The sequence below is a fragment of the Physeter macrocephalus genome, chromosome 20 (genome assembly GCF_002837175.3).
Source record: "Physeter macrocephalus isolate SW-GA chromosome 20, ASM283717v5, whole genome shotgun sequence".
In the NCBI taxonomy this organism is placed as follows: Eukaryota; Metazoa; Chordata; class Mammalia; order Artiodactyla; family Physeteridae; genus Physeter; species Physeter macrocephalus.
In genome coordinates, this window is record NC_041233.1 from 65,669,021 (window position 1) to 65,684,720 (window position 15,700).

At 34.6% G+C, this 15,700-nt stretch overlaps 1 protein-coding gene across 6 annotated transcripts in view; it reads left to right on the forward strand.

Moving 5' to 3' along the window:
• Window positions 1-15,700, forward strand: part of SHOC2 (SHOC2 leucine rich repeat scaffold protein) — a 109,341-nt gene that overhangs the window by 73,894 nt on the left and 19,747 nt on the right. For 5 of the 6 annotated variants that reach the window (XM_024121339.2, XM_055081292.1, XM_055081291.1 and 2 more), the window contains one exon: window positions 5,399-5,536. The exons of the other annotated variant lie outside the window; for it this stretch is intronic. In XM_024121339.2, the coding sequence (XP_023977107.1) occupies window positions 5,399-5,536 (138 nt within the window). The remainder of the gene's footprint in view (window positions 1-5,398; window positions 5,537-15,700) is intronic. 6 annotated transcript variants of the gene reach the window in all.

Below are 15,700 nucleotides of genomic sequence, written 5' to 3' on the forward strand. Positions count from 1 at the left end.
CTCCTGTCTCTTCGGCAGCTCCGCGCCCGTTTCTGGAGCTCCTTTACGCGGTGCCCTTAGTCCCCTCTCCTCGTGCCCCAGGAAGCAAAGAGGCAAGAAAAAGTCTCCTGTCTCTTCGGCAGCTCCGCGCCCGTTTCTGGAGCTCCTTTACGCGGTGCGCTTAATCCCCTCTCCTCTCGCACCAGGAGACAAAAGAGGCAAAAAAAAGTCTCTTGTCTCTTCGGTAGCTCCGCGCCCGTCTCTGGAACTCCTTTAAGCGGCGCGCTTAAACCCCTTCCTCGCGCACCAGGAAGCAAAGAGGAGAGAAAAGGTTTCTTGCCTCTTCGGCAGCTCCAGACTTCAACCGGACTCCCTCCCGGCTAGCCGTGGTGCACTAACCCCTTCAGACTGTTTGCACTCTGCCAACTCCAGACCTTTCCCTGGGATCCGACTGAAGACCGAGGCTCAGCTCCCAGCCCCCGCCCGCTCCGGCGGGTGAGCAGGCAAGCCTCTCGGGCTGGTGAGTGCTGGTCAGCACGGATCCTCTGCGGGAATCCCTCCGCTTTGCCCTCCGCACCCTGTTACTGTGCTCTCCTCCGCGGTTCCGGAGCTTCCCCCTCCGCCACCCGCAGTCTCTGCCCACGAAGGGGCTTCTAGTGTGTGGGAACCTTTCCTCCTTCATGGCTCCCTCCCACTGGTGCAGGTCCCGTCCCTATTCTTTGTCTCTTTATTCTTTTTTCTTTTGCCCTACCCAGGTACGTGGGGAGTTTCTTGCCTTTTGTGAGGTCTGAGGTCGTCTTCCAGCATTCGGTGGGTGTTCTATATAGGAGAAGTTCCACGTGTAGCTGTATTTCTGATGTATCTGTGAGGAGGAAGGTGATCTCCACGTCTTACTCTTCCGCCATCTTCTCTCGGTCTCCTACAGTTCTTTTCTCCAAGTCACTGTTAAGACCTTGATTATTGTCCTTTAGAACCATCTGAGATGAACTTATATTTTGTTAATAATATTTGGATCATATAGTAAAATAAATGTTTAAAGTACTAACTGGACAGAGTATAGAAATAGTAAATAGTGTGAAAGTAGTTTATGAACTCCTTAAATATTTAATATTCTGTTTTTCGTGATTTGTAACACAAGCTCTTATCCTGGCACAGTATTGTCTAGTGGAGAATTTATCATATATTCAGAATTTTCAAATGTTTCTGATAGTTTGAATATGAACAAGAAAAGCTTGGGCAGTTACGAGTGTTGCCCTAAATAAGAGAGATCTTAAACTCCTTTTTTTTTCTCCCCACACTAAAAATGTTTTGTTAATTGCATTTAATAGGACATTTTGGATTAGTTTCGAAAATATTTTAGATTTTCCTGGAAACTATCTTTTATTAATTATAAACTTCCCTGAAGTTTTTTTAGGTCTTTTTCATTGGACTGAAGAAAATTCAAAGTTCCTAAGAGAAAATGTTTTGCATGAGTCCTTTAAAATGTATACTTGGATTTTGGGAAAAATCTAAAATAAGTTTCAAATTTAACTCAATAATATACATAATTTACTTGTGAGTTTATTGTATTTCATGGACTAAAATAAAATTTTAAAATCATGTTACATTTGTGTGCTGATGCTGTTAAAAAATTAAATCACATTTCCTGAGTTTTAAGCATTTTCAGAACTTTTCGTCATTACTAGATTGTGAGAAAGAAGTATTCGTGTTTTATTAGATGCCACTCTTCTTAATGTATCAGTGTTAACATGATTTCCTGACTTTGCAGAGTGTTGTATTGCTGGAGGATAATTTTCTGGAGAGAATATATACTCAAAATAATTCAGTTATTATATGGTGACTTATATAAATCAAAAAAGGATTTAGGATTTAACTTAATTTGAGTCTAGATAATTATATTCTCTGCTTTTTAAAAACACTAATTTTTTAGTTTAATATTAGTCATATGTAAGTTCCTGTCCTAAGATGTTGGTAATTCATCTGCTTCTGTGTTCAGTGTTGTCAAAACTGGCATCCTGAACACTGAAAAAAGCCCACAGATACGTTCGATAACACAGTGTTTTGTTCTGTTTCAACCTAAAAATTAGTTGTTAGTATTTGAACATTAGAAGATTTTATATGAAAATATAAATTTCCATCTTCTTTCGGCAAGCACGAGAATTGTTCTCGTCCCAACATTGCAGTGATTCTCAACCAGGGGCAATTTTGGCAGTGTTACAAAAAAGGACATTTGTCAATGTCTAGAAATAGTTTTGATTGTAATGACTTGGTGGGGAGGTGCTATTGGCATCTTATGGGTAAAGGCCAGGGATGCTGCTTATGCACTGGACAGCCTCCTACAGCAAAGAATTATCTGGTCCAAAATATTTCAGTATTGAGGTTGAGAAGTCCTGTAGTATAGCAATAATTGACCTGAGTTGAATCATATCTGTTCCGAATAGGCTAAGGTTAGCCACAGTCTCCTCCCAACTTGGTTTATTTACTTGCTGGGACTCTATACACTTTTGAATTTGTGCATGTTCCTTTAAAGTAGTGGGAGTTACTTTCATGGGAACTGAAACAACTTCAAGTATTATTAGAAAAGTTGTGGCGAATACAGAAAACATTTATTACTTCTGGCCTGAAGAGCATTAGAATTCAAGTTTTATTTTCCCCAGTTATCATCATTTATTCTTTCAGTTGAACATGGTTCTGTGTACTAAGCACTATACTAGATATGGAGGAGATGAGCAGCTGCCTACACTTTAAGGATTATTATGTCTTGGAGATTTGTTCTGTTTATCATTATATAATGCTTTCTATGTCTCTGATAATTTTCCTTGCTTTGAAGTTGACTGTCTGAAATCTATGTAGCTACTTCAGCTTTGTTTTGATTAACATTAGCATTGTATTTCCTTCTCCATCCCTTTATTTTTAATCCACTTGTGTGTGTAAAGTAGGTTTTTCGAAGACAATACTCTTTAGTTGGGTCTCGTTTTTTTTTTTTTTTTTTTTTGAGGTACGCGGGCTTCTCACTGTTGTGGCCTCTCCCATTGCGGAGCACAGGCTCCGGATGCGCAGGCTCAGCGGCCATGGCTCACGGGCCCAGCCGCTGCACGGCATGTGGGATCTTCCCGGACCGGGGCACGAACCCGTGTCCCTTGCATCGGCAGGCGGACCCTCAACCACTGCACCACCAGGGAAGCCCCTAGGTCTCGTTTTTTAATCCACTCTGATAGTCTCTGTCTTTTATTTGGTACATTCACATTCACATTTAAAGTGTTTATTGATTTAGTTGGATTTTTAAAATTAATTTTTATTGGAGTATAGTTGCTTTATAATATCAACTGTATTTGGAACTGTTTTCTATTAGTTGAACTTGTTCTTTTTTTTTTTTGTCTTTCACCATTTTTCTGCATTATCTGGGTTTAATTGAGCGTTTTGTATTATTTCATTTTCTCTCTCCTTAACATATCATTTATACTTGTTTTAATTTTGTTGGTTTGTTTGTATGTATGTGTGTGATTGCCCTGGAGTTTGCAGTATGGATTTACAGCTAACATAAGTCCACCTTCAAATAACACTGTACCATTCAGGGGTATAACAGAATATTCCCAATTCCTCCCTCCTGTCCCTTGTAACGCTGCTGTCATTCATTTCATTTATCCTTAATCTATAATCACCTGCTATATTGTTGCTGTTAATACTTTGAACAAACTGTTGTCTGTTAGGTCAATTAAGAATAAGAAAATAAAAGATTTTATTTTGTCTTTATTTATTACTTCTCTAAAGTTCTTCCTTTCTTTATGTAGATCTAAGTTTCTGACCTATATCATTTTCCTTCTTTCTGAAGAACTTATTTTAATATTTCTTGCAAGACAGGTCTACTGGCAGCAAATTCCCTCAATATCTGTTTGTCTGAGAAAGTCTTTATTTCTCCTTTACTTTGAAGGATAATTTCATTGGATATAGACTTTTAGGTTGTTGATTTTTTTTTTTCTCTCAACACTTTAAATATTTTGTTCCATTCTCTTCTTGCTTGCATGGTTACTGAAGAGAAGTCCAATGTGTTCTTATCCTTATTCCTATATAGGTAAGGTTTTTTTTTCCCCCTCTATCTTCTTTCAGAAATTTCTCTTTGTCTTTGATTATCTGTATATGATTTTGAATATTATATGCCTAAGTGAAAATAGGAGGGGACTCTTATCTTCACCCTGAGAACCTGGGGTGGGCCTCCTGGAGGTAAAGCACAAGGATTCCAGTTTCTCCACATCCTTGCCAACATTTGTTTTGTTTGTTTGTTTGTTTTTGTTTTTTTGTTTGTTTTTGATTATAGCCATCTTCATGGGTATGAAGTGGTATCTCATCGTATTGATTTGCATTTTTTAATGATTAGTGATGTTGAGCATCTTTTCATGTGTTTATTGGCCATTTGTGTATCTTTGGAGAAATGTCTGTTCCAGTTCTTTGTCCACTTTTAAATTGGGTGGTTTGTTATTTTGTTGTTGAATTATGGGAGTTCTTTATACATTCTGGATATTAATCCCTTAGCAGATTATGTGATTTGTAAATATTTCTTCCTATTCTGTGGGTTGTCTTTTCATTCTCTTGATAGTGTCCTTTGATACACATAAGTTTTAAATTTTGATGAAATCCAATTTACTTTTTCTTTTGTTGCTTATGTTTGTAATATGTGTCTTAATAATATGCCCTACACGCAGTTTTCAGTTTTATGCACTTCATTTGCTTATCTTTTTCAGTATTTCCAACCTCTGCCAAAAAAAAAAAAGGAAAATCATGAGAGCCAATATAACTTTTATAAATAAGTTTTTGAAGACAGAAAAACACTAAGAATAATCTGAATTGCCAAATACAGTCCTTTCAACCAGAATGAGGAGAAAAAAATACCTTATTTTCTATCCTTTTGGAGTACTGTTAAATTAAAAAGCAGTTTTGATTTATAAATCTCAATTAACATATTTATATAACATCAGAACATATGCTTATTTGAAAGCTTACATATTTTGAGGTAAAGGTGACCCTCAAACTCAAGATGTATCTGATATTCTTGTGTTGAATTTGGTTTAAAAAATTAGGAAGCTCTTTTTGAAGTATGGAATATACAAATGTAAATGTGGTTAAATTGGTTACTTAAGTTAAAAAAATATATAATACTGCTTGGTAATGATTTACAACCAACATTTTAACATTATCAGGTGTCATTTTCCTTTTTTCTTTAGGTATAATTGACATATAACCTTATATTAACTTCATAATTCAATATTTGTAAAATGTCATTTTCAAATAACAGCTTCAGATTTTGTTTGACTTTTACTTTTTCAGAAAAAGTATAGTTATGATATAGAAAATGTTGTTTCTTTCATTATTTAATATATTCTTTAAAAATTCTTATTAAATTTTTATGTTGGTCAATTTACAGGTGAATTATGTAACCTCATTACGCTGGATGTAGCTCACAATCAACTTGAACACCTTCCAAAGGAGATTGGAAACTGCACACAGATAACCAACCTTGACTTGCAGCACAATGAATTGCTAGACCTCCCAGATACTATAGGTATGAGAGGAGAAAGAAGATACTGTTCATCATTTATAGCTACTTGGACATTAAAATCCATTTTGATAATAAAAAATTAAAATTCAACATTGTCAAAGTGGTAAAACTTCTAAAAGACAGTATTTTAAAATCATTTTTTATTTCCATTTCCAGGCAAAGAAAATAACTAAATTTTAGGAAATGATCTCAATTAAATTGTAAAGAAGATAGAATATTGAATAATATGTATATGTTCTATAACTCTGCTTAAATTGCAGAATGGGTGCGTTTTCTGTTTTTGCTTATTTCAGAATGTTGCATGCTCTTGTATAGGGTGTGGTCCCTTATTTGCTAAAATAGACCACACTGAAAAATAAAATCATTGATGTTTAGTTTTTAAAACATGGCCAATATATTTTAAAGTTTGTTCATCTTAATATTGAGGGACTAAAAGATGTCTCACAGTGCAAAATGTGTTTTGAAAGTGCATAGCCAAAGAACAGAAAGTTGGATTGCACTTACTCTGATGTGTTCCATATTTATATATTCTTGTTTCTTTTTCTAAGTGACCCCAAATTTATACAAACAGTAGAGGGAATTTTTACATTAAAAAAATTACTCTGTACTAATTTTATATAATTTTGGTAATGAATATTTACAAGGTTCTCTTACTAAATCATTTGAGGCCTATGATAATGTTATCTTTCTCCAGAAGGATTTTTGTTTGCTTCTCTCAGGTACCTAGGGTGACCACTTTATTCCATCTGTGTTCTAAGGTTTGTGATTTTTCTGGTCCCCCCAAGTGATTCAGAGGCAAGCTGCAGACTAATTGGAGGGTTGTTTTAATTCCGGTTTACCCCTTCTACTAGGGTGCAGCCCTGTAGGGTCCCAGTTGATATTGATTACTAGACTCCCCCCCCTTGGCAGGCTCTAAATTTTGACTCTTGGTGGAAACGTGCCTTAGCCTTTCAGCTGCATCTTCTAGTTAGGAAAGCGCTCTCAGGACAAAATCTTCTCCAGTGTTTTGCTTGTTTCTGGGTTCCCAGCCTGGTTACTAGTCATTATCTTGTTAGCTTTCTGATTTTTGTTTTAGAAGTGTTTTTAGTTTTCTTCAGTGGGAGGGTTGCTTGAATTATCTAGTCTACCACTACTTGAAACAGAAGCAATTGTTATGGAATTTTTTAATAAGTTACAATAGACTGTCTTTGGTTACATGACACCTGTTCACAAAAGAGTAATCTGAGACTTCTGCAGGATATAATAGATAGCCATTAGAACGTATATCTTTCTGATGCTTGTCCCCTAGAGTCTAGAACAGAGAAAAATACCAAATAAATACAAAATAAATGAAAAAAAAAGTCATGGGAGACAGGACTAGAAGTTCTAGAAAGAGAATAGAGTAAGATAATGAAGAAGCTATAAAATATAATTTAATAATATTTCCCTGAACTTGACAAAAACCCAGATAATAAGATTGAAGTTGCTTACCAAGAAGAAATAATGAAAAAACATACATTCTAGTAGAAGTTTTAAAAATTAGATTTACTTAATTATTTTTAATAAACAATATATTCATACATAATGTTATAAAACCTGTCTTTGTCTAGTTTCAGTTTCAGGGTAATCCTGGCCGTATATAATAAGTTGGGAGGTACTCCCTTCTCTTCAGTTTTTGCAACAGTTTGTATAAAATTGACATATTTCTTCCTTTAATATTTGATAAAATTAATTGGTAAAGCCACCTGGGTCAGGATTTTTCTTTGTTGGAATGTTTTTGAAAACAGTTTCAATTTCTTTGATATAGGACTATTTAGGTTATCACTTTCTTTTTCTTGAGAAAACTTGGTCATTTGTGTCTTTTAAAGAATGTGTCCATTAAATTTAATTTGTCACATTTAATGGGCATAAAATTGTTCATAATATTCCCTTGTTATTTCAATATCTATAGAATCTGTGGTAATGCCATTTCTCTCATTCCTGATATTGGTAATTTATATTTTCTCTTTTTTTTTTCCCCCTAATCAGTCTGGTTAGAGGTGTATCAATTTTATCAGTTTTATTGATTGTCTCAAAGTATTGATTTTTCTCTATTCTTTCCTTGGTTTTTGTTTCATTGATTTCCACTTTGACCTTTCTTCTTCCCTTTCATCTGCTTACTTTGAGTTTTATTTGTTCTTTTTCTAGTTTCTTGTGGCGGAAGATTGAGATTATTGATTTAAGACCTTTCTTCTCATATAGGCATTTAGTGCTGTAAATTTTGCCTTACATACTGCTTTAACAACATCCCACAAATTCTGACATCTTGTGTTTTCTTTTTTGTTTTGGTCAACATACTTTCTAATTTACCCTTTTGTTTTCTGTGATCTGTGTGTTATTTAAAAGTATGTTATTTAGTTTCCAACATCTGACAGTTTTCCAAGGGTTTTTCTGTTACTGATTTCTAATTTAATTCCATTGTGGTCAAGAACATACTTTGTGTGACTTGAATCATTTAAATGTATTGAGACTTATTTTATGGCTCAGTGTATGGTCTATCTTGATAAGTATTCCATGTGCAATTGAATGTGTATTCTATTTTTGTTGAGTAGAGTAATGTAGATGAGGCAATCAGTGAATTTATTCTACTACTTGCCCATTTTGGTCTCTTTTCCTCCCAATTTTTACTAGCTTTATTGTTAGGACATGCAACATTTATGTTATGTCTTGTTATGCCAGTCTGTATTTTTATTTTAGTCATAATGTTCATCAACAATGCTGTTGCCATAATTGCCCAAGTCATTTCTTGGTTGGCTGAAGTCAATCGTGTAGTAGTTTTCTCAGAAATGGTTCATGAACAGTAGTTTCCTAGTTCTTGTATGTTTGTAACCTATTTTATACTTAAAGAACAGTTTGATGGATATAAAAATCACTGGGTTCAACTACTTTTCCTTGAGCATTTTAGGAGAACTAGGAGGTAGCTCTGTTGTCTTCTGGAATTGAATATAAAAAAGTATGAGGCCAGTCTAATTTTTTTTCCATTATAAGTGGCTTAATCTTTATGCCTGGCCACCCAAAGTGTTCTTTATTTCTAAAGTTCAAGAACTGTATTATATCCCAGGGCCCATTTCCCTGGGATACTCTGAGCCAGTTCAACATATAGGTTTAATCTTTATTTCAGTATAGTTTTCTTAAATTACATATTGACGTATTTACTTTGTGTTGTATGTTCTTACATTGAAATATGTCTAAATTTGCTTATTTTGAACAGCCAACTAATTTTAATAGTAAAGGAGAAAAGAAAATAATGCATTTTAACATGATCACTTTTTGGTGGAATGAAACATGAAAGCACTTTAGAAAAGAAACTTCTTTTATAAAATTAAAGGCTTGCTCAGTCTTAGAAAAGTAAAGGTTGTTTACTCTAACAAATCAGACAGGAGAACTGAAATTAAAGATGCTTGAAATGTTACAAAGTTATGTCCTTATCACTCTCATTGAGGGATAATTATTGTATATTTCTTAGGATATTAGAGATGCATATACTTTATTGTTTCTTGAGCATATCAGCCAAGTTCTAGCCTCAGGGTCTTTGTACTTCTCAGTTTCTCTGCTTAGAACTCTTTTCTCCTAAATATACACATAATTTCCTCTACTCTTTCAGCTGATCATATGGATATATAGAGTTCTATAAAGGGCATGGTCATCAATCAGCCCTGTTCTTACTCTCAAATAATCTAACAATATTTCGTTATTTAATATTTTATGCATGTGTCTGTTTCCCTGTCTTGTTAAATAACAATCAAAGAGGGATGCAATTAAAGTACTAAAATGAATAGTCTTGGCAAACAGAGATAGCATAGGTAGTAGAGGATGGTAAAATCATCCAGTTAGTAAGACTAGGGTCCTATGGATTCACTTCCTCTGGCAAAGGGTAACTTCTCCATGTATCCTTCTTTCTCTTGGCTTTCTTAATTTTACATTTCTTTTCTATCAGAAGTAATTCTTCTGTATTTCAAGTGTGTTTATTAATATGAAAACATTTGACTTCATTATTAATCTCTACTAGTTGACATGTTATCTCAGAATAACACAGATGCCTCACTTCTAGCACATTCTACATGGTCAGATTACAAATATGTATTGGAAATCAATGAGAACTGAAACATTAACAGTAATAAATTTTAAATATCTCATTTATTTTTATATGCTTTGATAGTTGTCAGCAAACTAATACAGCTGTTATTCCAAGTAATAACAAAGTGAATAAGTATTGTTTATTGAAAGTTTTTATAATATTGTAGTCATTTATCATATACCATGTTTATTAAAATAATTCTTTTGCCTTTCTCCATCCCTCTTATCCACCATATTTTGATTGTATAGCAGAAGGTTGAGATTTGGTGAGAAATTGGAACATTTGGGCCTTGGTCTGTTACAAATCTCAGCAGTCATAATTGACCTTTGAGATTCTCCCTCTCATCTATTGGAGAAGAGCAATTCACCCAAAACCGTCAGTGCAAACTTTTAGAATATACTTCTCCTGATACTTTTCTTCTCTTTTCTGGTCTACTTCTTGAAAAGTATAACTTAAAATGAAAAACAACAACAAAAAATAATACCTATCCTGGAGAGTTGATGCTAGTCCCACAGAAGTTGCCCTGCTCTTTTCCCTGGTCTAAAGAAACTAGCCCTAAACTCACAATTGAAAAATCAAATCTATCGCCTTACAATCACTTTTCCAAAAATCACTTTAATTCTTTGCCTTTTCTTTTTCTTGTAAGTAGACCCAGATATTTTAAACCCTCTCTTTATTTAATGCGAATACTCCTAGAGTAGTTATCACTCTTTGGCAGCACGCACTGCCATTTACTTCCAGGCTGAGCAGTGCCAGGATCACTGACAACTCATGATGTGAAAAAGAGGCAGAAGGGAATGGGGAGAGGGGCAGCTGGTTGCCGTTAAGTGAAAGAGCGCTTAAAAACATACTTAGAGTTTCTCTGATTTAACCATTAATCTGCCCTGTTGAAGAGTATAAAGTATATTCTCTTCATGTAAATATTTTCTAATTCAAGAATCAGCTATAAACTAAAGAAAATGCTAAGATTCATTATAGAAGTCGTTTTGTTTCAAGCTATGAACCTGATATCTTGAAGCCTTCTGAGGTCTCAGGTGGTTTTATGAAATCAGGGAGAGGAGGGTCTGAAGTAGGAAAAAATATTTTATTTTCTATTTTCAGAATGAGAGAAATAAGCAACAAGTCCTTGCTTTCAAGGCTGGAGCACAGAACAATTCACAGAGGTCTTTTTGTTGCAGTGGTCTCTGAAGAAATGTTACAGTAATTATGGTTATATCAACAAGCAGAGTTTTAGTGATTCAATTTTAGGTAATTTCAGTGCTGCTTACATATAACAACTTTACTAGTTTTTTTTTTTAATGGTGGCATTCTTTTGAGTTTTTGACTTTTAAGAATTTTTGTATAACTTTTCAGTTTATTTTCAGTTTCTCAGTTTAATGTTTCTGGAAAAAATTGTACCTTTGACATTATTTCATTGTTGGAACTTGTGTGCCTTTTCTACTGATTTTTTGCTACTTTGTTAAAATAAGATAAAGACTATTTGAGGTAGAGTCTTACTCAAAAGTTACACTAAATTAACCTAAAAATGCTGAAATATTTGCTGAAATTGAAAGCATCTAATTTTAACTCATAGCCATTTGATGTTTCCATATTTTAAAAATCTGACAGCATAAGAAAGCAAGCTGTCAGAGCAGAACACAGAGCAACTTACAGTCAAAGTTAAGCACTTAGAAAACTGAATGCCAGTGATTGGCAGTGATCAGCCTACATTTATACACAGAAGCTCGGCAACGTTGATTTTATTTCTTAGTCACAATGGCTCAATATTAAAGCAAGCTATGACTTGATTTCTAGGTTGCAGTTTAGTTTGTGGTTAAAACCACTTATTGAAAGAGGTTAGAGTTGAAACCACTGCAGGGGGTGAATCACAGTAAATGCCAGACTTCTGATGTCAAGTTTTCTTCTAGCATAAGAAAGTGTTGATACTTTATCCTTACTTTTTTTCACCTCTTTTGTTTTGCTGAGAGTAACTGACTTTGACAAAATGTGGATGACTCTTTGAACATGCCATGCTCTCAAGAAAGTGACAAGTGCTTTGCAAATGTTAGTTTCTTCATCAGAATTGCATATTCTCATAGGTTACAATTTTTAAAGTTCATCCTCTTCTACCCCACCCTCCCCCCACCCAAAAAAAAAGGAGAAAGGAAAAAAAAATGTTTAGGAAAGTTGGAGGTATCATTTTTATTTAAATAACCACTAGTTTTGGTACTAGATAATTTCATGTGGCATTTTCACTACTTCGTTTTCATTTTGTAATTTTTATTTATTTATTTTTAAATTAAATTTTTTTTTTTTTTTTTTTTTTTTGGTTTTTTTAGTTTTTTTGGCTGTGCTGCACAGCATGAGGGATCTTAGTTCCCTGACCAGGGATCAAACCTGTGCCCCCTGCAGTGGAAGCACCGAGTCCTAACCACTGGACCACCAGGGAATTCCCCATTTTGTAATTTTTAACTTCTAGAAACCTATTCTGACTTTAAAACTGAGAAGCTTATTTTGCTTTTGGGAGAGAAATTTCAGGAATGTGGTTCTATTTACTGGGTTTGTGAGTTGATAAGCATTTAGAATTTGGTTACCATACTAATCTGTGTTACCAGAGAAAGTTTTGGGGTTTCATTGAGAATAAAAATTGGTTAAAATATTGTATTCACCTACTTTTCTACTGTAAACAATTATTGAGGCATGTCAGTTGGTGGAGCAAAATTATGGGGACTTTCCGCTATTAATAAGCCCTTTCCTCTTCTGGCAGATTTCATAGACCCCTTGGTAAATGCTTCTGCCATTTTGTTACAATGGAACAACTTTCTTTCATAGGGAAAGCAGTGGTATGAAGGAGAGAAAGGGATGAGCTTCTTTACTTCCAGTTCTTTTTTAAGATTGAGCCTCTTTTATCTTCAATTTTGTATAGCAAATTAAAATTTTATCAGAAGATTTTGACATTCTTTGTAGTCAGACATTATCACTGCTTGCAGGAAAATTTCCACCTTTACCAGCCTTGTAGCTATAGTGGCCGTGGGCATGGGATAGACAAGGGATAAAATATTGATACCTTCCCTCCCTCCCCATTTTAAAAGGATATGAGTAAATGGCCGCTGTCCTTCAATTTTGGTGGGAATGAAATCGATATAGCCTAGTGGCACTGTCTATCAAGATTTAAAATATCTATATCTTTTGATACATCAGAAATATTTTCACATGTACGCACAGATATGTATTAGAATGTTCATTATAGAATTCCTTTTTAAAAATTAGAAACAAATGCTGTCAGTTGGGGAATGATTAGATAATGGTGCACATCGTAGAATACAATGGTTAAATAAAATGAAGTATATCTGAATTTACTCACCAGAAAATATTTCTGTGACCTGTTATATAGGGGGAAAAGTACGTAAAATGATCCCATTTATGTAAAAATAAACACGGAAACATTAAAAAAAATCCTGTATTTTGTATATGTGTAAGTAAAGGCTTACAGAAAGATCTCAATAGGTACATATTAGACTACAAACCATGGTTCTCTGGGGAAGAGAGTAAGTTGCATTTATATATTTTGTAATTAAAAAATTATTTGGTGGGATGGGAGGAGTGCAAAGAGTTGGAAATGATTAGTTCATTCTCTGATATCTAAAAATGGGCTGCATAGACATTGGGTGTCTCAGAAAAAATTATTGCAAATATTTTTAGAAGAACTAATTTGTACTTGACCAGACAATCTGATATGTCTTTTAAAACCATGTCCAGTTAACATCTGTGTTTCATAGACAGGCTATTTTATAAGATGAGAATGGGTCAAAGAAAAAATCTTTTTATGAACCTTTCATATAATTTTAAGTTTTTGCATCTTTTTCCTAATGGAAAGGAGGACAAATAGTGAAATATTTTAGCTTCTATAATTATTAAAAAAGTATGAATGAATGCCTGCTGTGTGCTTAGCACTGAAACAAATTCTGTGTGGAGATAGAAGTACATAGCAACCTCCCTTACTTAAAGGATTTTCAGTCTTTTGGGTGAGGTAACTAATCCATGAAACAACTAACAACATAAGACCAAATATAAGTAAATGCCAACGTATGATGAAAACAATGTGTGGCCATGAGTCCAGTTTATAGGGAGATCAATAAGGTCTTCATAGAATAGCCAGAGAAAGCTTCATGAACAAACATGCTGGACTCAGTATGGAATAAAAATGCATTCCATGAGCACAACAAGGACAGTCAAACAGTGTGGAGGCAAGAATGAACATATCACGCTTCTGTGTCGGGGAGACAAGCTCACTGGAGCAGAGTCGATGAAATTCATGAAAAATGATTACTTGATAAGGAGCCAACCGAGTTTGATTCTAGCTCTGCCATTAAGTCACTTCGCATATCTTATGCTAAAGTCCGTGCTGAGTACTCTCAGATGGCTCTTACTGCTGCTTCTTGGGTATCTTTATCTCTTGTCTTTTTTTTATCAGAATGGCTATCTAAAACTTCAAACTACCGTGCTCTGTTTTTCCACAGCTTAGCTCATATCCTCACTGTATGGAGAAAACGAGCCTCACAATGTAAAGTGTCCAAACATCTTGGTCTACATTAGTATAAAACTTCTCCAAAATGTAAAATATTCATTCAATAAAAGGCTGGTATAAAGATATCACAATTTTTTAAAGCCAAATGACTTTAGAATTATAGACTTTTTCTTTATCAAAAGGGTGTTTTAAAATTACAAAATTATAGAAAATTAGGGAAATTATAGACAAGTTGACAGAAAAAAATTTAATCTTCCATAATTCTATCATGCAGAGGTAACTGTTAGTTTTGATGTGTTTTTCACCACTTTTTGCATGCATGTGTTTTTTTACAATGTTGAGATAATACGAAACACATGATTTTGTTATCTGGCTTTTTTCATTTAATATCATAACTTAGTCTTTCACATTTAAAGATTGTTGTAACATAATTTTAACAGTTACAGAATGTAACAGAATATAGAAATACCATAGAATAAAAACATGTTTTGAAGATCTGTTAGGTATCAGTCATTGTGCTAAGTATCTTACACACATTGTATTTAATCCTTAGAGTAACCCTGTCGGATAGGTGGCATTATCCCCACTTTATGAGTGAGGAGATAGACTCTGTTAAATAACTTGCCCAGGGTCACATAGATAATATAATAGCCTTTGTTTTTTCTATTACACTGTGGTGCCTTCAATTTAAATAATTATTCATCTATTCTTGAACATATAGGTTGTCCCCATTTTTTGCTATTAGAAATATGACTATAATTAACATACTTCATCATAAAGCAGATTATTTTTTGCCAACCCAACTTCTAAGTAACATTTGTATCATATTCAATGTCACAGTGCAGTGACAACAATAGTAAATATTATTCTTGCCCTTATTTCTGATCTCTAAATTCTCTGGAGCTTTGGAAAGTGACCCAGCCCTCTGCTTGTTTGTTTTTTCTCCCCTTCCAAAATTGACACATCTCACTGGAGTGTCATCAGAAAGATACTAGTGAAGCATCCTTAGTTAATTTAGGAAACAATTTCAAGGCAAAATTAACTTGTCTTTGCTAAGCGGTAGTTTTTATTGTTGCTTTTCAATTCAGTTTTCTGCCTGTTGGAATCTTAATCAATCTTAACTAGCAAACTCTCGGCCCAGTTTCCAAGCACTGTTATAAGAAAGAAATATAAATGAGCATAGCACACCTCTGTAATAGTTCTAATTGCAGGAATTGAAATGGTTGCTAAGGTTTTTTTCACATAGTTGGCTAGACTTATGGTATAGAATTATCATAGTATTTTTAAAAATATTTATTTATTTGGCTGCACCGGGTCTTTGTTGCGGCATGTGGGATCTTTAGTTGCGGCATGTGGGATCTTTAGTTGTGGCATGCAGGATCTAGTTCCCTGATCAGGGATCGAACATGGACCCCCTGCACTGGGAGCACAGAGTCTTAACCACTGGACCACCAGCGAAGTCCCCAGTGTATTTTTTTTTTTTTTTGCGGTACGCGGGCCTCGCACTTTTGTGGCCTCTCCCGTTGCGGAGCACAGGCTCCGGACGCGCAGGCTCAGCGGCCAT